General features: G+C 42.9%; 1 protein-coding gene across 1 annotated transcript in view; it reads left to right on the top strand.

Moving 5' to 3' along the window:
- DOCK11 (dedicator of cytokinesis 11) overlaps positions 1–26,769 on the top strand; it is a 112,429-nt gene that overhangs the window by 27,055 nt on the left and 58,605 nt on the right. The window contains exons 9-24 of the mRNA XM_015416254.1: positions 1,637–1,716; positions 4,740–4,823; positions 5,437–5,577; positions 6,496–6,696; positions 7,072–7,194; positions 8,024–8,106; positions 13,122–13,244; positions 14,082–14,158; positions 15,344–15,534; positions 16,879–16,944; positions 17,834–17,926; positions 18,575–18,698; positions 20,337–20,458; positions 21,497–21,583; positions 24,049–24,138; positions 24,923–25,041. Of these exons, the coding sequence (XP_015271740.1) occupies positions 1,637–1,716; positions 4,740–4,823; positions 5,437–5,577; positions 6,496–6,696; positions 7,072–7,194; positions 8,024–8,106; positions 13,122–13,244; positions 14,082–14,158; positions 15,344–15,534; positions 16,879–16,944; positions 17,834–17,926; positions 18,575–18,698; positions 20,337–20,458; positions 21,497–21,583; positions 24,049–24,138; positions 24,923–25,041 (1,804 nt within the window). The remainder of the gene's footprint in view (positions 1–1,636; positions 1,717–4,739; positions 4,824–5,436; positions 5,578–6,495; positions 6,697–7,071; positions 7,195–8,023; positions 8,107–13,121; positions 13,245–14,081; positions 14,159–15,343; positions 15,535–16,878; positions 16,945–17,833; positions 17,927–18,574; positions 18,699–20,336; positions 20,459–21,496; positions 21,584–24,048; positions 24,139–24,922; positions 25,042–26,769) is intronic.

Below are 26,769 nucleotides of genomic sequence, written 5' to 3'. Positions count from 1 at the left end.
GCCAGGCTTCAGATGCCGGGGGTTTCTGGCCGTGCTGGGCTCCTGACTGTCTTTACTTTAGGCAGGTGCCTGTGCATTTTGTTTGGCCTCAATAACAGCATACTAGCATGGGTGGTAGTTTAGTTTCTTAACAGACATATAGACATGCCTTAGAAAGAAGGCTTACTGGGGTGGGGGGCTGCGGTTCACTGTGTGGCTTTGGGCTGGTCTCTCTCTCTCTCGGCATAGCCCAGCTTACAGTGTTGTTGCGCAGATAAAATGGAGGAGGGGACAGATGAACTCCTTGGAGGAGAAATGGAACAAAAATGGGGTAGATAGGACTGATTGTCTCAGCACTGGGTACACGTGACAATGACTGTGAAAGATGTGCTTCCAGAATGCAGCAATCCGTCTTCTTATTGAAGAAAAGCAATCCCCCTTTTTATGCACGCACCCAAAATATTACAATTTGTATCCCACTGCCGGGAATCAAGGCTGCCATCAGCCCTGCTGAGTCATCTTGGCCTCAGATAAGAGAGAAGGGATGTAATGCAGCGCCTGAGTCGCATGATAACATGAAGCTGCCTTATACTGAATCAGGCCATCAGTTCATGAAGGTCAGTATTCTGTACTCTGACTGGCAGCCGCTCTCTGGGTTCTCAGCTACAGGGCTTTCACGTCACCTTCTGCCAAATCCTTTGAACGGGAGATGCCATGGATTGAACCTGAGACTTTCTGCATTCAAGGCAGATGCTCTGCTACTGAGCCATGGTCCCTCCCTTTCCCGTCCTTCACCCCCCCCTTAAGTGTTGTTCACATTGCTAAGACCATGGGGGTGTCCTCCCCAGCTGTGCCACTTCTGACATCTGAAGTATCCCTGCCAGCCTTATGTTCTCTGGACTTGACCCAGTCCATTGGCATCATCAGAAGAGAGCTTCTACCTCGTGCCCTGGGAAACACCTTTGGAGCCACTTTGCCCATGGTGCCTTGTCTCTGTATCATCAGAGCTGCCGTTGTTTCCCATCTCCCAGAAGTGTTTCCCTCCACTTCACTTTCCAAGCAATCCTCAGTCCTATCAGTAATCAAATTCCACTAGTAGGAAACACCATCAAAGATTGTCAAAACAATATATTAAACAATTATAATGTCCAATGATCAGTCAGTTAAAGAAGTGTCCTATATATGAACCATCCATAGTCCTTGATTTATATTTTATGCCTGAATAAAATGGTCTGCATCCCTAGGTAAATCATCCCAAGTTTTAGAGGCATCACAGAGGAAGCCCTACAGAACTTCCCCACCTGAAGACCCTTTAAATATGGCTTCCCGTTCTGAAAGCCTGAAACCCAGACTCTTTGCTCTTGCTCCTTAGCAACTGCCTGCACACAGCTGCTCTTTCACTCCTCCCTGCATTCAAAAGGGAACAGCTCTGTCAAAGGACAAGTCAGGATGTTGATGCTGTGGCCCCTGCATATGTGTTCATGAGACTTCCTTGCAACATGACCCCAGCGTTGGACTGGAAACCCCTGGCTGGCTTCCAGTAATCTCTGGCCAGTTTCCTAGTGTTGTGTTGGTGACGGGGCACCTTGGGAGCAGGCACGCCCTAATGAGGTGCCTCTGGAGCCATTTGCAACATCTGTTTTTTGTGATTCCACAGATGATGACTCGGGCAGCCAAGGAAAGTCAGAAAACATCTTGGAAAGCTTAGAAAGGAGCATGCATCCAGAGCTAATGAAGGTAGTGTTGTTTCTGCAGCCTGAATCAAATGTTCCTGGGATGCAGAATTCTATTCCTGATGCTAAATTCCATGATATGCAGTGACCATCCCAAACACACACTGCTCTAGGTGTCTACTGAGTTTTTTTCCTTGGGTTGGGGAGAGCTAATTGTACAGTCGAGAACATCATCATTTGGGGCCAGGAGATGGCTGTTCTTTTTTCCACACAAAAAGAATTGGATTCAAAATTATATTTAAAGATTTGAAGCGGACATTCTTTCCTTTGTCTATGAATGATGTAGGGAGGAGGGAATGTTCCTTATACATTTCATTTCCTTATTTTTTTTGTCGATGGTTTCAGTCCTGTGCTATTCACTCTTGGCTTTGTGGATTGATTTGTACTGTGCACATATCTTCTACAATTTTTATTCACAGTTTATTTGCAGAATGTGTGCTTATCCACATCATGTATTCATAATGTATAATACTGTTTTACTGACACACAACCAGTTTTGAAAAATGCAGCCATAGTGCAGGAAAAATTCAGGCCAAGGAAACAGAAAATGGTGCAAAAATTAAATAATTGTGCGTTTAGTTTACATAAGGGTGAAACAAAATCAGAACCGGAATTTTTGGTTCACAGCAGCAGGGGTAAGGATTTTAACATCACTAAAATGACATGAGAGTCTCCGGTTGCATTGGTTGCTAGATCAAAGTTACCTATTTTAATGGGGAAGAGTGAGAGACTATGGGATTTTCTGTTCGTCACTACAAAAATAATCACTACCTCCACAAGTAAAGTGGCTGGAACAGGGGAGGGACGCAATCGTAAAAAGGCATCTACCCACAAAATTAATCTGAGTGCTTCTGTATACTTTGAGGATTCCCCCCTCTACCCCAACATGCAACAAAATATGACACTATTCCCGAAAATCTTATAAGTGGATTATTAATGGCAACAAACTTGAACAGATTAAGCACTTCAAATATCTGGGCATTTATTTCCAAACCAATGCTACTTGGTCCTACCATTGTAAAATGGCTATTAATGTAGCTAAAGTTAGTGCTGCAGCAATTTCTTGCTTTTATTTTTCTGTTCGAGGTAACCAGTATGTGCCAGCTGCACTTAAAGCCTTCAATGCTAAAACTGGAGCTAAACCAGTCTCTGGATTGACGCAATGGACATTTCAGTTGAACGTGTCCACTCTACCTTTCTGCGAAAGATCATGGGGGTACCTATGTGTGTCCCATATGCTGCTTTATGTTTGGAGTGCGGTCAGAATTTGCTGGCTACTAAGGCATGGATCCACACTATTAAATTTTGGTTACGACTCCATTTCAATTCTGACCCCTTCAGTTATATGTACCGACTACTTTCTGAATGTGTTAATTCCAGATGGCTATCTTACATCGAAGCCAATATAAGTTCCCTGAATTTGTCTCTAGAAGCCTTATGTATACTTTTTGAGTCTGAGGCCTTTTTAAAAATAAAATCTAGTTTATTGGGATCAGAGCTACAAACTCTTTATAGCCTGGCTAACAGAACCTGTTCTCCCTTAAATCTGGGGATTGTTCCTAATGCAAATCTTCCAGTAGTATACCTCTATCAACTCATAGCTCCAAATTTGCGTAGAGCCGTATCCTTGGCTAGATTTAATGATCTTCCTTCAGCTATCTTATCTGGCAGATTCCAAGGGATTCGCTATCTTAGCAGGTGCTGTCCTTGCATGAAGGACTGTGTTGAAATTGTTGCCCATATCCTCCTCCAGTGCCCTCTCTATTTGGCATCCCGTCGAGATCTTCTATATCCCATATTAGGCCAATTTTTAGAGACCCCTGATGATTTTAAACTCCTTTTCTTGCTCGATAATCCAGATACAGAAATAACTGAAATAGTAGCAAAGTTTCTCTGCAGTGCCATGGTCCTACGGCCTGACAAGTGATATTATGAATTAGGTTTTATTATGATGTTACTCTGTAATGTTACTCTGCAATTTTAATTTTACTCTGCATGATTTTGTATTTAGATTACTATCTTTATTTATATGCCAATAAAAGGCTTTGGATTGGATTGGATTAACCAAGAGAGAGCCTCAAAACTGGTTGGCTGAGGGCTTGAGCATTCTCCAGGAACAGTAGAATACTGAGAACATCTGCATATTCTCCTGTTCAGTACAGCTCCTCCTGTTCAGTGCAGCGCCAGACACAATCTTGGCCTGTTTGTTTCTTCAGAGTGTGATGGATTGGAGACATTGATGTGGACGTGGTCATGGGTGGCACCGGGATCATTACTGAGCTGTAAAGAGAGTAGAAGCTGGGGAGCAAAGAATATAAAGGGGCCCATGGGAGGAGGTGGAATGTGCATGGAGAAAGACAAGGGGCATGATGGGAAGGGGCTGGAGCTATGGGAAGGGGAGCAACACTTAGATAATGATGGCTATTCTGGAGATGCGGCTGAACAGAGGAGCTGGAGCCCCTGAACAGAAGAGCAAGGAAGAAATATCCAGCAACCCACCAGGCTTGTCAAAGGCAGCAAAAGGATGAAGGGGGAAATGCACTCGATAAGAGTTTGGGCAGAACCGGCAAGAGGAGTCCCCAGAATGCCTAGGAGCAGCTGCGGAGGCGGCTCACCATCTCCTTGAAGCCAAAATGGAAGAGGCGTTGGAATCTCCAACTGCAGATTACCAGAGCAGTAGACACCAGAGAAGGGATTTTTTGACTTGGCGAATGGCAAATAGCTCAGTGACATTACTGCTGTACAGTTGTCCTTTGAAGGGGAGGGAGGCAGGAGAGAGGAGGTCACATATGACACCCCAACATGGCCACCTAAGTTTAGACTCCACAAACACAGATCACTGCAACCCTCTTTTGTTTTTATTTTCCCCACTGCAAGTGTGACAGAGCCCGGCTTCTTTTCTCTTCATTCTGACCTGTAATTTGCTTTCTGAAAGGCAGCTCTCAGCGATGAAGATTTCACTTTTCTCAGGGCCTCTCTTTCTTCTGACACACATGGGTACATGTTGTTGTTTTTTCCCCCTTTCAGTACGGAAGAGAAACCGAGCAGCTAAATAAGCTCAGCAGAAACGACGGGAGACAAAATCTCTTCTCTTTCGACCCCGAAGTTCAGGTAATTCCTTCTGCCGTGGACTTGCATGGCTGGTGGCTGAAGGTGGTTTGCTTTGTTTAAAAACTGTTCATTTATCCCTTTGTTGCCTTGAAAAGCTTGGGCTCTTTCGCAGTGAGAAAACTAAAATGAGTTTGTTGGCGTGAGTAGCCCTCCAGTCCCAAAGGCTGAAGCTGGGTAGCATTTCCTTTATTGAACTGATTTAAGGTGTTGGATTGATGGGAATATCACAGGATTCAAAGGCTCCATCTAGATGTGAAGGTAGCCTCATCTGTGTCTCAGAACATCTGCAAAGTGGAATGAGCTGGTTGAGGAGAAACAGTAAATGGGAGGAGAGGTTTTTTACTCCCCTCTCCAAAGCTACCTCTTCCTGCTGTGTTTCTCCCAGAGTCATTGTGAGCCAGAATAGACAGAACTGGAGAAGGTGGACTAGTAATCTGACTCAGTTTCACACAAGGCTCCATTCAGTTTCCAACTCTCCCCTGGCAAAGGATATTAACTCCACAAAGGTTTTCCTGAGTCTTTTACTGTGCGAAAAAAAGTTGAGAGCAAAATAGTTTTGCCCAGTTTCTTTTTCTGAGTTCTTATTTAAAAAGTGTCCATCTTTCCTCCTCAGAGGCTAGACTTCTCTGGAATAGAGCCAGATGTGAAACCTTTTGAAGAAAAATGCAGCCGGCGCTTCCTGGTGAACTGTCACGACTTGTCTTTCAACCTTCTTTCCCACTTAACTGATCGATCTGAGGGACTGCCCACAAACGTACGCATGATACCTGGGGTTGCCAACCAGTGGCTGGAACCCAGCGGAATACTGGGGGGTGGGAGCCGTGGGAATGCCATCGACGCAATGGGGGGGAATTAATACCTGCTATTGATGGTAAAACCACAGAGTTTCCACTGAACAGTAGAGTGTGACATCACTTCCAGGCTTGACATCACTTCCAGGTTGACACAGTTGTATCAATAGTTGGGTTTTTTCTTCATTTTCCCCATGCCAACCCACCAAGTGGTGGAGGAGTTTGAAAGTTGCCGGCCCTAATGATACCAACAAGTGCTTTTCTATGTTGTTAGAGAAACTTTAAAATGACATTAGTTGAAAACTTTTATATCCCACTTTTTCCCCCATTGGGGACCCAAAGCAACTTACAGCGTCATTCTACCCTCCTCCATTTTATCCTCACAATAACATTGTATGACAGTTTAGGCTGAGTATGTGTGTGACTAGCCCAAGATCACCCAGCAAGCTTCTGTGGAAACCTAGATCCCCCATGTCCTAGCCTGACACTCTTAACCACTACACCACACTGGTTGCAGACTTTTTAATTTTCATAAATATTTAACTATAGTATATTACCACTCCAGTTTGAGAGCCAGTTTGGGGTAGTGGTTGTGTGTGGACTCTAATCTGGGAGAACTGGGTTTGATTCCCCACTCCTCCACTTGCAGTTGCTGGATGACCTTGGGCAAGCCATAGTTCTGTCAGAGCTGTTCTTGAAAAAGCAGTTCTCTCAGAGCTCTCTCAGCCCCACCTACTTCACAGGGTGTCTGTTGTGGGGAGGGGAGGGGAAAGGAGATTGTAAGCCACTCTGAGTGAAGGGCAGGGTATAAATCCAATTTCCTCCTCCTCCTTCTCCTTTTTCTCCTCCTCCTCCTCCTCCTCCTCCCTTTGAATTTCCAGGTGGAGCCATTCTTTCTCAGCCTTGCACTGTTTGATTTGAGAAGCTGTTGTAAGATTTCTGCCGATTTCCATGTGGATCTAAATCCCTTGCCTGTACGAGAAATGTTGAGGGATGGTGCTGTCCAAGACTCCGGGAATCACCTTGTGAACAGCCATGGTCTTCATGGAGTTGCTGAGTCTCACCTGTGCTACATAAAGCAAGTAAGGGCCTTCTATGCATATAGAAAATCAGATGTAAAATCCTTTATCAGCAGTGGAATTGGAACTACAGAGCAGGACCTGCAGTTGCTATCCGAATTAGGCTGGTAACATGATCTTCTGTAAAGGCAAAGAAAGGTATAACCATCTACCTGGTTTCTCCAGACTCCAGGAGCGTGGATTTTGATTGAGTCCTGGCTGCTTAAGAAGGGCCAGCTATCAGTGACAGAGAAAAAAGAATTAGAGTTTCACACACAGGCTGAATTTCTGGGATTTACATTGAAGCCACCAGTTGTTAATGCATGCTAGCAGATTAACAAACCTTGCGGACTCTGTATGCTTCTCATTGCTGATGTTCTGCTCCTCTTTTATGCAAAGGGGGTTTTCTCTGTAACAAACCCACACCCAGAAATTTTCCTCATCGCCCGTGTAGAGAAGGTGCTACAAGGAAGCATCGCACACTGTGTGGAGCCCTATATCAAGACCTCTGACCCAGTGAAGGTATGTTGGATTGCAGGTGCTGACCTTAAACTGTACCACCATCACCACCCCCAAAGATGTGGGGAGGTGGCTGTGGCTCAATGGCAGAGCGTCTGCTTGGCATGCAGATGGCCCGAGGTTCAATCCCCATTAGTGCAGAATCCTGGGCATAGAATGTTAAACCTTTTTTGCTATATGAGTGTATAGTGAAGAATAGTGTACAATAATCTTTTGTAATGTGTGAGAGAGACAGCAAGCTGTATGATGGAAGAAGCAGCTACTTGCCTGCAGGAACATAACACTTACCTTTGGTGAGCCTTTGGTGATCTTGCTTCTCTGACCTCATGGCATCCTCTATCCTTTCAGCAGAAATGGTGTCCTTTTTGTGTGTTTCTGCTTTCTACTTCTCTTGGGTGCTTGGCAATGTTTTCTAGACTGTTGGGTCACTGGATTGTTTGAAATAAAAGTAATTTTTTTATAGGAGACCAGTCTCTTTCACCTTGCTTTGAAAATCCAGGCCATCTTGATCTGTCTCTGATCTTTTTCGTGCCTTTGCCCTGACCTGGATAGCCCAGTCTAGCCCGATCTCGTCAGATCTCAGAAGCTAAGCAGGGCCAGCCTTGGCTAGTATTTGGAAGGGCAAACTCAAGGAATACCAGGGCTGTGATGCAGAGGAAGGCAATGGCAAACCGCTTCTGAAACATCTCTTAAAAACAAGTCTAGCTCGCCACCTAGTGGTGCATAATGCTAAAAGAACTAGAACTTGTGGCTGCCAGACAATCTTAGGATCTCTTGGCTATTCTACACACGATGCCATATGATTATTATGATTATTATTTATGCCTTTCAGACTGCACAGAAGGTCCACAAAATTGCAAAACTGGCCTGCAGTCGTCTCGGACAATACCGGATGCCTTTTGTTTGGGCTGCAAGGTAAGAGTGTGTCAGTTGCTCTTGGCTTGGCTCCACTGTCAGGTTTCCTTTTTTAAAGATTCTGTTGTTTACACACAAAAAAGAAAAGAAAAGGGGGGAAATTAAAAAGAAGACTCATTACAAAGTGTCAGAAAATGCAAAACGAGAGAAACCATTGTTAACCTTATCATTCCATTAAAATATTAGCTTGGAGAGTAAACAGGAAGAAAAGTACACGGAGAATCTTTTCTATTAAGGGCAGTAAGAACACCCGGAAAACACACAACCCAGAAATGGGACAGTGTTTTGTAAAATATCACAAGTTATATGATACAACAATTCCTGCCCCAGAAAAAATAGGGGATTACATACAGAAGAATAGATTAGTTCAAACACTCTCAGCAGAACATAGACAATACGTGGACAAATTGATTACCACAAAAGAAACTCAAGATGGGATAAAGCAATTAAAATCTAACACTGCCCCAGGCAATGATGGTTACCATCCAGAATTTTATAAAATGTATAGCTCTATACTAGCAGAGCCTTTAACTAAAGTTTGTAATTACATACTGCTTAAAGGAAAGATGCCACAAACATGGAGTGAAGCGAACATAGTAACAATCCCTAAAGAAAACAAAGATCCAGAGTACTTGGCCTTGTATAGGCCAATTGCTTTGCTTAATTGTGACTCAAAATTTTCCTAAAGTTTTGGCAAATAGGCTGCAAACAATAATAGCAGAATATATTAAGGAGGACTAAACGGGGTTCATACCAAAAAGATCTATGATGGAGAACATAAGACGAACATTAAATATAATCAGTTATAGTGGGAATAAGAAAGTAGAAAGTATAATCTTAACGGTTGATTTGGAAAAAGCATTTGACAGTGTAGAGATTCCATATTTGCAGCAAATACTATATTTAATGAATTTTGGTCCCAATTTCAGAAAGCTATTAAAACAATTTATGCTCACCCATCTGCAAGAATCCAAGCGAATGGACATTTAACAGATAAGATATAACTGAAAAGAGGCACATGCCAAGGCTGCCCAATGTCACCTTTATTATTTGCGTTGGCTATAGAGCCATTGGCAGAAGCCATAAGAACATCCTCAGATATTACAGGTATTAATATGAATGGGTCAACCCATACTCTAAGTCTATATGCAGACGATTTGGTCATTTACCTCTCCAACCCATGAAAATCTTTAACAAAACTGTAGGAAATATTTAAAGAAATAAATCAAATATCAGGACTTAAATCTTTATAAATCCAACATTATACCAATCTGGCTACCGCAATCACTTTAAAGTAAATTACAGGAAAGTTTTCATTATGTATGGAAAGAGTTTGAAAGGAGGTGTCTCAGAGTTACAATTCCATTAAATCTGAAAGATTTATTTAGATGCAATTTTGTACCATTATTTCAGGAGGTTAAGCAACAATTAAAAAATTGGAGTACTACCAATAGAAATCCCGGCAAAAAAAATAAATAAATGGCAAGGGGCCCTTTTCTCGCTCCCGTACTCCATTTGAAGTAATTCTGGAAAAAAGTAAAGGAAAAAACAAAGGCTTGATCTCCAAAATATATAAAATATTAATCTCAGTCAAGAGCATGCAAAAATTAAACTACCAAATATCTTGGAATATTGATTGTCAAAATAGATTAAAGGAAGACAACTGGTCAGAAATCTGGAAAACCCCGAGTATGTGTTCCAAAATTTTTGTTATACAGTTCAGTTCTTTTAAGGTGATAAATAGATGGTATATTACTCCAGTAAAAATTCATAGAATGAATCCCAAAACTAACCCTAGATGTTGGAAGAAATGTGGGCAAATAGGGGATTATTTACATTGTTGGTGGCTTTGTCCCACTGTTAATGCATTTTGGAAACAAGTTTTAGAACAAATAGGTATAATTACAGGTATTAGCTTACGTGATTTACCAGAATTTGCACTTCTTGCCAATGGGTTAAATTTAGCCGGAAATAATTATAAGGCAAAATTAATTTCTTACCTTTTAGCAACGGCAAGAACGGTAATAGCAAAGAAATGGAGAGATGCTTCAGGTCTAACCTTCTGTATGTGGCAGAATAAGCTCTGGGAGCATTTTATTTTAAGTAAAATCATGAGTCACTCCACAGAGAATAACACACACAATCAACAAAGCACCTTTCGAGCTTTTTGGTTTCCTGTAGTAACAGAAAACAACATAATCCCTGACAATTCATATTACCAAGATTTACTTTATTTTTGAAGGGTTATTGATTTAACATAAAACCCTAGCAGTTTAAAATACATTAGTTAGCAGTTGATTTTGAAATGTTTAACAGTTATTGTACTTAACAAATGCATCTGGAAATTGTAATATGTCCAGTTATATCTGACAGTCTGTGTTTTTGTGTTGTTCTTTTTTGAAAATAAAAATATTGGGGGGGGGGGGACAAAAACCTTATCATTCCATGATGTTACAAACAAAGCCCATCTTTCCATAAATTTAACAGCCCTTAAATCTTCCAGATTTATTTTTCTGCTTTGATATGTCATTACCAAATGATCTTTGGCAATGGCGATGGGCACCGGTATATCAAACATTTATTTCCAGTGACTTAAAAGAAAACTTTGTGAAAACGATGTACTGCTTGTATCTGATGCCCTATAGGTTATGTCATATATACCCTGGATACCAGGACTTGTGCTAGAGATGTCTTTTGAGTGAGGCAAACGTATTACATCTTCTTTGAAGGTGTACTAAAATAGAACTTCTTTGGCCTCAAATCTTTTTGTTCATTTTAGAATTAATGGGCCATGGTTTACCATTTGATCCTTTGGTTATGTACCTGCCTCAGAAAGAGAGCTTATCATGTGCTTGTCAACAACTGTGAGATAACATGTCATGTCTTGTTGGAAATCTTCTATTGTCCCCAGGGGTCATTTCGTAGAAAAAGAGGTGCAGGAGCTTATTAGCATAACTTATTTGCATATGCCACAACCCCTGGCATCACCGGAAGTGTGTCAGAAGGCAACACCCACCGCTCAGGCTCCACTGGACTGTTTTGGATTGCTAGCTATTGGGGGGGGGGAATGTACAGAACTGCCCTCGCAGAGGAGGGAGAGCTTGTACCTGAATAAGACTTGGTCTTAAAGGTGCCACTGGACTGTTTTGGGCCGGGGGGGCTGGGGGGTCTGCAGCTTACCTGGCTGCTTCTTGCTCTGACTGAGGGCTGCTGGGAGCTGGGGGTGAGGCTTGTTGCATGTGCCCGCCCCCTGGGCTCTTTACTGCCGGAGCTCCGCTCCTGTGCACTCCTGCAGGAAATGACCCCTGATTGTCCCTAATATGAATAGATCATGAGAACATGGGAAATTGCTCTCGTGCCTAAAATGAAATTCACTGTCAGGTTTCTCTTGGTAGAGCCAAGCTGTGTAGCCTATGAAATTGAGGACTAGGAGAGTTAACTAAAAAGGGTGAGATATGAGAAATCCAGGTTGGGCTAATTTTAAACTATTTTGCTGCACTAGACAATATTTAATGCTGATATCTCTATCTTCCTGCTTCTTGCATTTTGCTTTCTCTTCAGGTGTTTTCCCAATTATATGCCATTTTCCAAAAGAAATGGCCTGTCACTCAATCCACTTTTACAGAATGAGGGCTGTGTTTGGGAAAGGGAAGGCACAGTCACCTCCAAACTTTAATCCAGACTGCCCCAACCAAGTGGGAAATGGTGTACCCACTAGAGAATTTTCCTGGTTAGCATGGTACCCCTGGAAGACTCCTGCCATGAACAGCTGTGCACTGCCTGTTTGGCTGCCTCAGCCCAGGGGTTTTGGACACAGGCATTAAAAGTGTCTGTTTGCTAGTTTTGCTCTTAAAGAAACAGTAGAGGATTCTCAAGCTAAATGCCCTCGCACAGTATTCCCCCTTAAATTTCCTTTAAATAACTGATCAAAATAATCTAGTTCTCTTCATACCATTGTTCTGTGCCAGTCTCATTTCTCTTGTGCTTTTGCTGACTGTAAAGGATGCTGAACTTCTAATGCTGCCTTGCCCTGTAATTCAATTGCAACTTGATCTTTGAGCATGATAGAAGGGGGGAGGGGGAAGTACACCTGACGAATAAGTATTGACGGTTGCATGAAGGTGAGGCTCCAGATTGTAATGACAACCCGGGATCTGATGCCTGCTGTGGTGCATTAATTTCCATATGCTGGTGACAAGCATGAGCTGGTGCCCTACATGGATTTGTCTCTAGGGTGTAGTTTACCCAGAGAACAAACACATTGCAGTTCTTAGTAAAGACAGGATAAATGAGATTTCTGGGTTACCTGTATGTTACCTTTAGAACACCTGGTAACTGTGAGGAAGGTTTATGGTTTAAAACAAACCTGGTTCCCCAAAAGTGATAGGAGGTGGTGTGGGTCCCCTCAGTTGATAGAAACAACCCATCACAACTACCCCCAGACAACAGAAGTATATTCACAATTTATATAACAGGCATTTGCCTGCTTTTTTAAAAATTATTCCCAAAATCCCTTCTGGCTAATGGCAGGGCAGGACTTTGTCACCTTAGCTGGCATTAGTCATCTTCTAATATGAAGCTTAGCAGAGAGAGGAACCTGATCACCACCACCACCCCAAAACTGGTGGAGGTGGAAAGTGCCGTCAAGTCACAGCTGATTCATGGTGACCCCGTAGGGTTTTCAAGGCAAGAGACATTCAGCGTTGTTGGTTTGCCATCGCCTGCTTCTGTATCACAACCCTGGACTTCCTTGGTCATCTCCCATCCAAATACTAGCCAGGGCCAACCCTACTTAGCTTCCAGTATCTGACAAGATTAGGCTAGCCTTCAACAAAAGTTAAAAACCCAAAATTTTCCCTATAGCAAAATTCAAAAAGGGAATATTTCTTTTAGGCAAAAACCTGTTATGAATCCCAAAGGAAGCAAAAGTCATTTTGATAAGGCTAGCCAAGTATATAACTGGGGGGAGTGGGTTTGTTGCTACACCCGATGATTGCAAACCTTTCTTTTTCCAGACCTGTCTTCAAAGACTCCCAGGGCACCTTAGATCTTGAAGCAAAGTTCTCGCCCTTCTATAAGCAGGACAGCAGCAAACTGTGTACTGAGGATCTTCTGAAGTTGCTGGCCGAGTTTAAGAAGTAAGCATGTGGGAGATGGGAGAAATAATCTGCAGGGTTAGAATTTCATTTCAAATGACTAGAAACTTATAAAAAAATCTGTCATAGAGAAGTTTTCACGTGTAATTCTGTTATTTTGAAAAAAGTGTCGATGAACTTCAGATAGGTAGGATTTTAAGCCTTGGTGCTGAGTTTCAGAATGTTGATGTTCTGAACTCTGGCTTAGTTCCCAATGAAGTGATAAGCCTTAATCTGGGCTATACTACATCATGCTACTTGTGGGACTCACATGGTCGGCTGCTCTTTTGTATCAGAAAAATTCCACACACATAGGTAAGTAGTGTATTGACAAGAAAGTTAGGCTAGAACCCTGACAAGCTAGTTTTCTATGTGGGGAAAATTTTCTGTTATGAAGGAGCGTTCAATGACATGAGCCATCTCTGCAGTCAAAAATGGTACAGCCCCGGCACAGGTTGACCATCTGAATTTCATCTTCATTAATACAGATTTGAAATGTTCTTTCTTTCTTGTTATGATTTTTTTTTTCTCCACTCACATCCTAGGAGCATGGAGTTACCAGAGCAATATAATTTTTTTTGCAAAATAAATACTTTAAATCTGATCCTTTGCTTCTATTTTGCAGAATAACGTCATGCAGGAAGCATGATAATAAGGTTATTTTTTAAAGGAAAGATCCTATTCTGTATGCTTGAGCACAAAATTTAAAATATTTTTTTTCTTTTTATGTTTTTGATTTTACTTGGGTATGGCAACTTTTCCCATCTGGCTGAACAGCAAGCTGAATTCTGTTCTAGTGTGCAGTTTTATTCCTCTGTATTCTCTTTCTTTCCTATGCAGACCAGAAAAGACAAAGCTGCAAGTAATACCTGGCCAATTGAATGTTACATTGGAGTGTGTTCCACTGGATTTGTCAAGTAAGGAGATAATTGTTTTAAAAATGCATCCATGCTGTGTGCCATGCTCTTAATAATGTATTTTTTCAGTATCAGTGGAATTACCTTATGATTTAGTTATTTTAAAAATATGTAGGCTTTGCATTCATAGAATCATAGAATGTTAGAGTTGGAAGGGACCTTGCAGGTCATCTAGTGCAACCCCCTGCACTCTGCAGGAGCACAGCCTAAAGATAGCCCTACAACATTCCCGAAAGATGGTCGTCCAGCCTCCACTTGAAAACGTCCAGCAAAGGAGCATCCACCACCTCCCGAGGCAGACTATTCCACTGCTCAACCACTCAAAATGGTTTGCAAATGTTGCATTGGATTCCACCTAAAATTTCTGGGGATGGAAGGCTTTCCATTTGCGGAGCATGATTTCCCCACCTTTCCCTTCTCAGTGCAGCCCAAAATGCACCCTGAAATGTGCTTCTGGGGGACCCCGCAGAAATAGCTTGGGAGGAATTAGAGATCGGCCACAGAAGGGGAAAATATGTGAAAATCACCCCCTCTCCCTTTCTGTCCGTGGAACTTTTAGGTGGGATCCAAGCCAATAAAATCCATTAAAACCACCTTGTTACACAAACTGAAAAGCAACATAAAATTAGACCAGCATGACAGCTAAATTGCCATGGAGTGGGAAAAGATGGCAGAGTTTACATTGCAATAACCCAAACAAACAGAAGGGATGCTGCCTGCTTCCTAAAAGGTAACAGAGAATACACCAAGTGGTTCTCCTTCTGGAGGGAATTCCATATGCAAGGTGCAGCTGCAGGTAATGCCTTATCCCTGGTCACTCCTCCCTGGTCTCGGAAGCTGGGGGCTTTGCAAGCGATGGTTTTGCGTTAATGATAGTTAAACATTGCATCTGCACCAAGTGAATCATTGTTAGGGTGTTTTCCCTGTCTCCCCACCCTCCCTATTTGCATTGTGACTAGGAGGTCACAGTGGCATTTCTCTGTATATGCCTTTTGGCTCAGCAAACTGTCATAATTTTATTTCATCTCTGGAGTCTTAACCTTGGTTAATGCTATGCAGAGTTCTTTGCTTTAACGCTGGTTAAGTGTTATGTCTGCGGCAGGCTACTAGAAGGTAAAGTTACCTTTTGTGGATTGCACGAAATGGTGGCCGAATGCTAACAAATTGCACGTGGTTCACTTCTAGACTGTGTCACCTCCTCTTACATCCCCATAAAGCCCTTTGAGAAGCAGGACCAGAGCAATGGCATTGCTGTTGAGGTGGAAGAGTTTGTTCCTGAGATCGCCAAGTATTGCTACCCTTTCACCATCTACAAAAACCAGCTGTATGTCTACCCCTTGCATTTGAAATATGACAGCCAGAAAACATTTGCCAAAGTAAGTTCTGAACACGCTCAGGCTTAAAGAGAGGGTTTTCAGGTGCAAAATGGGGCCACAAGAATGAATTAGAGAATGAACTGGAAGTGGAGTTGGACTTGGGTTAGAGGGTAGGGGGTGTACTTTTCCTCTTTCAGACAGTAGTGTTGTTGCCAGACAGGCTGACCTCAGAATTTTGCATTTTCTGATCAGGTGAATCTTGAGTGATGAATATTCAGGGCTGATTCACACGTACACCTGTGTTTTAGATGAAGACTGCTGGCTGAATCAGGGATCTTCAAACACTGAAAATGTCCTGGGTCAGTGATGTTCAAGGGGCCTGCACACTGGAAATGTCCCCTTACATAATTCCCTCCTGCCTTTGAGGACAATTGTCCATGGCTCAGCTCCAGAAGTGAAAGTTAGGGGGGCTGGCAGCACCCCATTCTCCCTCTTCGGCCATCTCTCAGCTCTGCTGAGTGAGCCATCCTCATCTTTTTGCCAGTTTGGTGTAGTGGTTAAGAACAACAACTCTAATCTGGAGAACCGGGTTTGAGTCCCAACTCCTTCTCCACATGCAGCCAGCTGGGTGAACTTGGGTCAGTCACAGCTCTCTCAGAGCTGTTCCCTCAAAGCTCTCTCAGCCCCACCTACCTCACAAAGTATGTCTGTTGTGGGGAGAGGAAGGGAAGGAGATTTTAAGCCGCTCTGAGACTCCAGGTGAAGGACGGGATATAAATCCAATTCTTCTTCATCTGGCACTGAAGTACCCTCAGGCAGGTGCTGCAGCTGCCATCCTTCTCTAACGGATTGTCACAAGACATCCAGGTCACCTGTCCTGGAGATGTATCAGCAGCAGCAGCGTCACAGTTTTCTTTGGCTTCTATCAGCTCACGTCGTTGTACCACCGAGAATACTGTCCCCATGGTTGTGGCTCTTGTAGGCAGTTTGGCAGTGCTATTGGTCATGGCTTCTTCCCAGAGCCCTTTGGCTGCTTCTGGTCAGGACCAGGATGTAAAAAAATTGTGATCAAGGTGATGAGAGTTAAAATGAAAGTTAGCATGGTCTGTGACAGCTGTTCAGTGTGTGCAAGTCTTTCCGTGGTATGGTCCTTGAGTGATGAGAACACAAGTGAGCTCATGCTCAGAACAGGAAACTGTCATTGTTAACATATTCAGCCTTTTGACTCCAACAGGAAGAAGTTAATGATTTTAGGTTGTAAGCTCCTTTGCACCCTGGAACAAAAGTTTGCATACAGATGTGAAATTGATTTTGATTGGGGAGGCAAGGAGGGATTGAAGAAAGAAAATATAATTTCCGAACCCAGTTCTAAGTTTTCTTTCCCACATCCCATTGCAATTCCAGGCTAGGAACATTGCTGTCCATGTGGAATTCAAAGACTCTGACGAAGCAGATGCCAAACCTTTAAAGGTGAGAGCTCAAACAATGCCTCAGGATCTGGGCCATAGACATGGGGTTGGCATCGAAAGGCCAGGAAAAGAGAATGGAAGGAGGTAGCCAGTTAAAAATATTGTTGGACCAAGTTTCTGTGTAGTCCTGGGGGCAAAAATGAGGATCCAATCAATGAAGCACACTGCAATTAGAAAGAGTCAAGCCAGGTTGAACGAACAGCCAGCTAGTAATGGTCCCTTTTCTCAAAGCCAAGAACAATGTGGTCATCTCCCATCTCCTGACAGCTAATTGTCACCAATTAAGTTGTCCACCAGGAAACTGGATCCTGATTGGGTGATAGTTCTTTAAGTGGGCACCCACTGAGGCCCTGTCTCATACAGATGGCTTCTGGATTATCCAGCGTCTCTGGAGCCCTAGGTTTTTCCCTCTAGGGCTGCAGAAGAACATTTGTTTGTTTGTTTGTTTATTTTCATCCCTCCCATCCGGCCTAGGCTGGCTCAGGGCGGCTCACAACAGAATAAAAGCTCTCATTATACATAAAACGCAGTTCATTACACTAATAAAAATAATACAGCAATATAAAACAGTATTAAAATCAAATATAGTGTTAAAGTCTGGATGACTTTCCTTGTAAATGTCAGGGGATGGTGGAGCCTGAGGGCTAATTCAAAGTTATTCTAAAGCAAATTTAGGAAATGTGAATGAACACTGTTTTATATCCAATGAAATGGTCTTGAAGGCATTGAACTTGGGTCTGATAAACTAATAGCATGTCTGGTGGCTCACATGCTCAGACCCTGCCCACACTCACACTTTTCAGGGTCTTGGGAATCTCCCCAGCCCCCTCTGCTGTATTGTGGAGGGGACCGCTCGTCTTAATCTTCCCTATTCACATTATTATTTGCAGTGCTTTTATGGTAAACCCGGAGGACCCCTTCTGACATGGCACGCTTACGCTTGTGTGCTGCATCATAATCAGAACCCAGAGTTTTATGACGAGGTAAGAAAAAGTTGTACAGTCACTACAAACATCGTGTTAAAACAAACCAGCATAGCCAGGTGTACGTGCGTGCCATTATTTCACAGCACGGAAAAGCCATGGAATTTGCTTTTGGGTGTACGCTTCAGTTTTCTGAAAATCTTGGAGCTCTTTTTTATTTTTGAAAGTTTGTTTTTGGTCCATATGTTGTAATGTGCATAGGCAATGTCCAGGAATGATCAGAAATAGTACGATATTGCTGCATATTACTTATAACTCTCAAAAGGTGGTGCTTCAACCTTTTGCCCTTCCCCGTGCCTCAGATTATTCATATTTAATTGTGAAAATTTAATCATGCAGAACAAGAGAAAAAATGCTATTTGGCATTAGTACATGAAGACTGCAGAGTTCTCATAGATGGGGGTGGCAAATTGGTGGTGATGGTGTAATCAAGAGGGCCACAGCTTGTTTTATTTTTGGTCTAAAACTGGGCAGTTGTCATCAGAGTCAGCTTCATTAGACTTCTGTGATCACAACAATGGCAAAGAGGCAAGAATAGAGGGAATATCAGAACTACCTGGGTTTGGCTTTGTACAGCGAAATGTTCATCTATTATTGCAATATTACAATTACAAAAATGCAGCATCACCTGTCATGATGTCATTTTAGATTAAAATTGAGCTTCCAATCCACCTCCATCAAAAGCATCATTTGCTTTTCACCTTCTATCATATCAGCTGTGAAATTAACACAAAGGGGACGGCGAAAAAGCAGGACGCTGTCGAGACAACAGGTATGCTTCCAGCTTGAGCTCATACCTCTGTTTGCCCCATAGCAGGCTGAGATAAGAAATTAGGTTTGTGTTGAGGAGGCATTGCAATCCATCCTTCAGCCTCTGGAACACAGTTGCATGTTGGCTGACTCCTAAAGTGAATGCCATCTATCTCTGCCTTTCCCGTGCCAGGAAGGTTACATCAGTCACATAACGGGAGATAAACTGCTGACTTTTTGCCATTGAGTGCCCATCAATAATATAACTTGCTGGAACTACCTTTTCTAGGTAGTTCCAAAATTTGTGAACATAAGGGACATTGCTAGTGCTGACTAACACAACACCCACAATGTCTTCCCACTGGATCGCCCAGTGCAGTGAGGTGTAATCTTACAGTTGTATTATTAGCCTACCTCAACTAGATTAAACTTTATGGATCAGAGGTGTCATAAGAACATAAGAGATGCCAATGTTGGATCAGGCCAAAGGCCCATCCAGCCCAACACTCTGTATCACACAGTAGCCAGAAATACCAGGTGCCATCAGGAGGTCCAGCAGTGGGGCCAGGACATTAGACGCCCTCCCGCTGTTGCCCCCCCCCCAAGCACCAAGAAGACAGAGCATCCCTTGCCCCAGAGTCCCTATCTATACCTTGTGGCTAATAGCCACTGATGGACCTCTGCTCCATATGCTTATCTAATTCCCTTTTGAAGCCGTCCATGCTTGTAGCCGCCACCACTTTCTGTGGCAGTGAATTCCATGTGTGTCGAACTCCTTTGTTACGAGGGCCAGACCTGACACAAGTGTCACTTTGTCAGGCCAGGCCTTGTGTGCCATAAAATGTAATGCCAGGTATTAGAGATATTTTACCACTGACTGTGACTCATACCCCTCCTCAGCAGAGCTCAGGGCCAAGCCAGCCCTCCTCACCGCGTATGCTTGCCAACTCTGGGCTAGGCAATCCCTTGAGATCTGGGGGAAGACGCTGGGGAGGGCCTGTGTTTGGGGAAGGCAGGGACCTCAGCATGGGGGTTTATACCCTAATATAGACCCGCTCCGCATATGGGCTGGTTTTCCTCCACTTGCTCACAGGCCAGATAAGAGCCCTGGATGGCTCCAGCCCCTGGGCCATATGTTTGATATGTCTGTTATAGAGGAATTGCAAGCTGGAAGAGAGGCTATCCTGGGATTCATGATCTCATCTTGGCCATGTTACCAAGGTGAGCCCAGATACGTGAGCTGCAATTCATGTGACCTCTTGGATGTTCTCAGTGCCACTTGGGATCGATAGCCATTGATTCAAATGGAGACAGTGAAAGTGAATTCCAGTTTGGATCTCAAAGGTTGAGCCGGGGGAAAGGGATGAAATGCCAGGTGCCTGCTAGTGGCCCCCTCATCAGATGCCTGCCCAGTTGTTGTTGTTTTTCATTCTTTCTAATGTGCCGATCAAAACTGTAGACATTCATGTCTTTTAAAAAGGAACATTTTTGTGTGTCTAGTTGGAGCATCATACTATTGTAGATGTCAACAAACATCTGCATTTTCCTGGGGGGAACGAAAAGGACTTTTGAGTTAACATGAAGCATGTACATCTCAGGATTTTCCCCATTATCCAGGGAAGTTGGTTAAATGGCTCTGTGTGTGTTGCTGTCTCCACAGTTGGCTTTACCTGGCTGCCTTTACTGAAGGAAGGTCGGATTATCACCTCTGAACAACAGTTGCCTGTTTCTGCCAATCTACCTGCTGGCTACCTGAATGTTGGGGACATAGAGGGACGAAGGGTAAGGAGTGTATTGATTTGGGTAGAAAGTAGGCTGGGCTAATCATGGCTGTGTTATATATTCCACACTTCCATTAGTATACCCAAAATTTATATGATGTATAACTCATTCCCTGAAGATTTTAGCATTTCTTTTAAAGTATGTTTCTGGCCCTTCTGTCTGCAGAAAAACACTTGGAAGTGTTCACTGTTCCTCTTGTTGATTCTTCCCATTTTTTGTCAGATTTCCAAATTATCTGAAAATTTGATTTGTACAAGCAGAATGTAGATGCTTTCTGGTATGCTTACTTTGCCTGATTGTTTTAACTGCAGTGTTTGGGCTTCCTAAATGCAGAGTTTGGGAAAAAAATGTTTAAAAATAATCTGCCCATGACAGTAATGATTCTCTCAGATACCACTCAGGATATTACAATCTGTAGTACATGGGACACGAAGGCTTTGGGTTGACGTCATTCCCCATATAATACTAGAACTCTTCCTCTAGAGAAACAACATTGAGAGTTCTAAATGTTTCAGTCCAGGAAAAAGAGACTAAGGGAGGAAATGGCGGAAACTTAGAGAATTGTACATTCTATGGAGAAAAAGAATGCTTTCTCCCTCTTCCCAGATGCTAGAACTTGGGATCTCCCAGTAAAGTTAGATATGGGACAGACATAAGAAAGTGCTCCTTCAAACAACACATAATTAACTTGTGGAATTCACTGCCACAAGACATTAGTGATGGCCATTTTGCTTAGATGGCTTTAGAAGGAGATTAGACAAATTCATGGAGGTCCATCAGCTAATAATTAGCCAGGATGGATAAGTGGAAGCCCAGTGTACAACAACATGGAGGAGGCTGCGGCCATCCTGGTTTGCTTGTAGAACTTTCTAGGGCTGTTGTGACAACAGGATACAGGACTAGATGGATGCTTCCTTTGAATTACCACAGTGCTTCTTAAATTGTCAAGGCCTGAAGGTTTCTATGTTCAGTTTGCCTAAAACATGTTTAGTCTCAAGCTCTGAAGCTCAAAAAGTTAATTTCTCTCTCTCTTCCCAGCAACCAAGTGTTGACATAAAATGGGTTGACGGGGCAAAAGCCCTGTTTAAGATCAAGCTCCATTTGGAGTCTACGATTTACACACAAGTAAGTGGAACACATCTTTCCTTTTCACTTTCTTCTCCTAGAAAACTCTGGTGATGAGTTCCAGTGGGGCAGCTGTGTCAGACTATTTGAGCCAGCACAACAAAGGGTCTTGTGGCACTTTAAAGACTTAAAATGATTGTGGTGGAAGCTTTCATGAGCCAGAGTCCACTTTGTCAGGTGCACGAAGCATTATCCTTTGTTGATACAGAGGAACAAAAGGGAATAAGGACAGAGCAAGGAGATGGAATTACAAAACAAAAAGATCAGGCAAGGCAAAAGTCAGGTATGCTACAGGCATGATTCAAAGCACATTTGAAAAGAAGATCCAGACAGAAAAATAAAGAATCCCATCACTCTGTTAGAATCACTCCCACCTGGCAATGAATTGACACAGTAAGGTGAATTGTGAACAGAAACCTCTTTATGAGAGATAAATATTTTCTGAAATGAACTCACTGCTCCCAGTCTCTATTGAGACAAAGACTGAATTCCAGCTCAGCAGCTTCATACCAGAGTCTCCTTTTAATTTATATTTCATTTTATTTTTTGCCGAAATATGGGAACTTTGAATTTGTTAGTAAAAATTTCAAGGTACTTGGGACACCCCTTCTCCCACAGATCTTTTTGAGTGCTTTCATTTTGAAGAAGGAATGCATAATTAAAAACTCATCTTTCAGTGATGAGTTTTTTAATCCTCATGTGAAATACCTTGACAGTTGGAGGGGGGGGATGTCAATGGATGACACAGCCAAGAATAAACTGTGTTACAAAAACAAACAAATAATATTTTGTCACTCAGTCAAATTGGCAATAAATTCAAGACAGAAAAAGGAATAGAATAGAAAAATAAAACAGAAAAATGTATCATTTACTTGTGGGATTCACTACCACAGTGTGCTGATAGCCAACAGATCAGAAGCTTTAAAGAAAAGAAATCAATAAATACACATGGAGGAGAATCTGTCATTAGCTGTGAAGACAAAAGTGTATCCCTCTGTCTGAATACCGGCAGGAGAGGGCAGCTGTTTTTGTGTCCCGCTTGTATGTTTTCCAGAGGCATCTGACTGGCCACTGTTGGAAACAGGATGCCGGACTAGGTAGACGTTGGCTCGAATCCAGCATGGCCTTTTTATCCTTTTAAAATATCAAAAAAAAAATAATACTCCCTTATATCATGTTTTATACAAATGTGATGGCCACTGGCTTAGATAACTTTATAAATGTTCCGATCTAATATCCTGTTGAAATGAACTATATCAGTAAACTCATTTTGATATGAAAAATGTTAATCCTCCCTCCCTTTGTGCAGCCTTATTAACCTAGTCAGTTTCTTGAGACCAGGGGTCGCCATCCTTTTTGAGCCCACAGGCACCTTTGGAATACTAAGAAAGGGGGTAGTAAGCACCATCTCAAAAGGGCTGCAGCAGGAGGCAGAGCTAAACACAATTCCTTCCTCCTCACTTTGCGAAAGAATTTCAGAAGGGGAATGAGAAGAAAGGAAGGAGTAAAAAGAAACTGGGGATTAAGAAGAAAATGAATGCTTGAGGGTGGAGGGAAACCACAAGTTGACTCAGGAAAGGCCAGAAGCTTACTAGTTCTGATTCTCCAGCTGCTATTGCAGCTCTGGAAAACACTTCCATTGGAATGAGAGCAGCCCATAACATTCCCTGCCTTACAGTGGCCTGCCCACTTTCTGAAAAGCTTGGCCAAGGGCTCAGGGAAGTACTGGCGGGCATCAGGGAATTCACAAGCACCATGTGGTCGAACCCTTTAAACCAATAACATGCTAAGTGTATGTTAACTTTCTGTTCATAAGGAGAGTTTTACCTTTAAAGCAATCCCTGGTGGGAAGCAGGTTAACTAGCAAAAGTCATAGCTTCATACTCCCTTCCTTGCAAGCTTTACTGAAGGGGAGCGAGAAGGTTTTTGTGCTCAGTGGCTGCCATGCTGCTAAAGTAACACAAGAATGGGCCCTGATACCAAAACCACACGTTAAGCACAAGAAGATTTTAGTGATTTATTTAAAATATATTTAACCCGCATTATCAGTCTGAGAATCTGCCAGCAGCTTACAAACGTTGCAAATCCAGGCAACAAAATAAAACAAATATTGTGTGACAGCACACAAACATTTTGTAATAAAGGCAACAGCATTCCACTGACTTCTGCAACTCGGAGCAGTAAAAGCAAAAAAAGCTGCAGCGGAATAGATTCTCCCCCTCCTCCAGCAATGCATTTGTAAAGCACTTTTGCCCGCGTGGTTAAAAAACTGGGCATTTAGAATGTCATTTGTAATTTTCACACATGCTAGTCAACAGCAGAAGAGGGGAGGAAACTGCTTTGAGTTGCACGTGTGAATTCACCTCGGGTCTGTAGCCAAGGATGGAAGGATAGCCTCATTAAAACAAAGGGGATAAATTGGCCCAGAGGAAAGCTGGTGAAATTAACTTACTCATTTCTTGCAGGATCTCCATCTCCACAAATTTTTCCAGTATTGCCAGATGATCCAGGGAGGTGCCAAGGAAGTCCCAGGAGAACTTGTTAAATACTTAAAGGTGAGGTGCAGTCTTCAGAGGACCTATTTTGGTAGCCAACCCAAGGGCTTTGGCAAAGCTATTGGCACAGCTGTCAATGGAGCAAATTGGTGCTGCTCAATCAGCTTCTGATTTTTCTTAATGAGCTGGAGCCATCTCAATTGCAGAGCTCATATTACACTGCTCAGATGAGTCTGTCACTCACATGAGCAGATTTTTGAGCACGCCAGCTGAAGACCTTTCATCAGGCCCCAGTTATCTATTATCTTGGTTTGTAAAAGAAGATGAGAAGTACTTATGGGCACAAGGCCTTGTAAGTGGGCCAGTGAGTCCATGGACAAGCTGGGATTTGAAATCTGGTCCCCGTTCCACCACCACCCATTTCAGATCCATATCAAGCTCTCAGGATAGTCTATATATTACGAAGCCATCCAAATGTCGTGTTTGGTGTATTTGTTTATTGCTGACCAATTTTTTTATGTTCTTGTTATTGCATTGATCACATCTCTTCTGACTTTCCTCTGTTACAAAAACTTTTTGGCGACTGTTTAATAGAGCCATCATTTCAGGAAACTATTGTTCAGGATGCAATTATCTCTTGTTGAATAAACCCGTGTCTTGTGTTTTGTTCTGCTGTTTTAAAACTATGCCGAATAAAGTGGGGTGGGGGTGGGGGTGGGATCCGCCTTGTCTATATGTGATTGCTGTTTTTCTATCCTAGTGATTTTTGTGCCAGATGTAAATCCTTTCTGCTGTTTCTGTCATGTCAGACTAAAAGTGTGTGCATTCCAAATGTTTGTTTCAGTGTTTGCACGCCATGGAGATCCAGGTAATGATTCAGTTTCTGCCTGTGATTCTTCTGCAACTATTTAGAGTCCTCACCAACAGGACCCAGGAAGAGGAGATTGCTGTCAACTGTACCATGTAAGTTTTAGCTGGGGCAGGCGACCCATCAGAGGCCTTCTGGCTTGATTAACACACACACACCCCGCTTAGTTCAGCCTTATAGAAAGTTAAAAAAACCATACTAGCTCACATACACTTGCCCATTCATCAACTAGCCATTTCCAGCATGTGGGTTGCCTAATAAAGGAGGGGGGAAAAGAATTATCCTAAACAATTTAGAAGTTTATCCAAGTTTCGCTGCCTGCTTATGTGAAGATAGATTCAGGTGGATAGCTGTGTTGGTCTGAAGCAATAGAACAATGTTTGTGCATGCACACAAAAGCTTATACCCAGAATTAAACTTTGATGGTCTTAAAGGTGTCACAGGAGTCAAACTTTGTTTTATTGCTTATGTGAAGACAATTCTTGGTTGCCACAGGCAAGTGGATATTTATAAGCCTAAACTAGTTAGTGGATTACTTTTTGTTTGTTTGTTTTGGTACCTGCGTATGGGAAACGGAAGGAAGGCTTTGATCTGAGTGCCCCTTAGGCAGGTTTCTACCAGGGACAGAGCCTCTTTTGTTGGAGTGTCCCACTTGTGGAGTGCCCTCCCTGGGCATGTTTGCCAGGCAACTTCACTGTCATATTTTAGGCGCGGTTGGGTGGATGTCACTTGTTCTGTACATGTTGTGCAGTTTTGCTGTGTTCATGCCACATCCTTCCAGTGAGCCATTGTGAGTCTCTGAACTTTTTTCTGTGGCTGCAGATGCCACACGCATTTTATTACATGTTCAGTATGTGTTGCAATCTGTACTTGCATTGTTCCTTATTAATAGTGATACATATACATCCAAAGCACACTTCCTCATCCAAAAATCTGGGACATGCAAATAAAAAAATGTACAATAAGAGTACGCAAACACTTCCATTCTGCAACAGGGACAATTTGTACTGGAACAGCATGTTTTAAGGAGAATTCTTATTGGAAAGGAACTTGGTAGCATCTCTGATTTTTTAGGCAATGGTAAAAACTGCCATTTAATTTATCAAGGCCTTTTTGGAGGTGATAACAGATAGGGGCTTGTTGTCTGTAAATCTGTAAATTGTTGCTGGTTTTTGTTTTTCCAATTGAGGATTATTTAGTATTTTAGCTGCGTGTTGTATTGGTTTGAAAATTCTTCCATTCACTGCCTTCAGTGGAGATAGAAGTTATATAAAGGTCCCGGTCACACGGGCAGGAAACCGCGGGGGGGAAGTGTGGCAGTTTGCCCCGGGGCAAACTAAGGCGCGGTTACCTGATCAGACCTCCCGTGGAGGTACTGTGGAGGTTCCGTGGGAAAGGAGAGGTGCCGATCGCAGGACAATCCCACGCGCAAAAACGAAGTGCGCGGTGCGGCAAACTGGAAGGTTTTTTTTTTGTTTACACCATGACTGCGCATGCTCCGTTGTGTGCTTTTGCGCATCCACAAAGACTTGAAGGAAAAAAAAACTTTTTCGCCAGGGAACATGGGCGGGCGCCGGATGCCACCGGAAACGCGATCAGACGCCCGCCCTTGCCCCGCGGTTTCCGTAAACTAGTACCTCGGAGGTACTAGTTTTTTGCCGCGTGGTTTCGGCAGGAAGCCTCGTTTGAGCCACGGGAGTGCTACACTTCCCAGATGTGCCGGTGAGATCGCGCCCCGAAAACCCGCATGTCTTCCGTCTGACTCGCATGGCTAATGTTCCGTGTGACCGCAGCCAAAGTTAAATAATAAAGTAAGCTTGTTT

This window comes from Gekko japonicus, unplaced genomic scaffold, assembly GCF_001447785.1.
Source record: "Gekko japonicus isolate JY-2015 unplaced genomic scaffold, Gekko_japonicus_V1.1 scaffold603, whole genome shotgun sequence".
NCBI classification, from domain to species: domain Eukaryota; kingdom Metazoa; phylum Chordata; class Lepidosauria; order Squamata; family Gekkonidae; genus Gekko; species Gekko japonicus.
The sequence above is the reverse complement of the archived record's forward strand: the minus strand, read 5'-3'. Positions and strand labels throughout refer to the sequence as shown.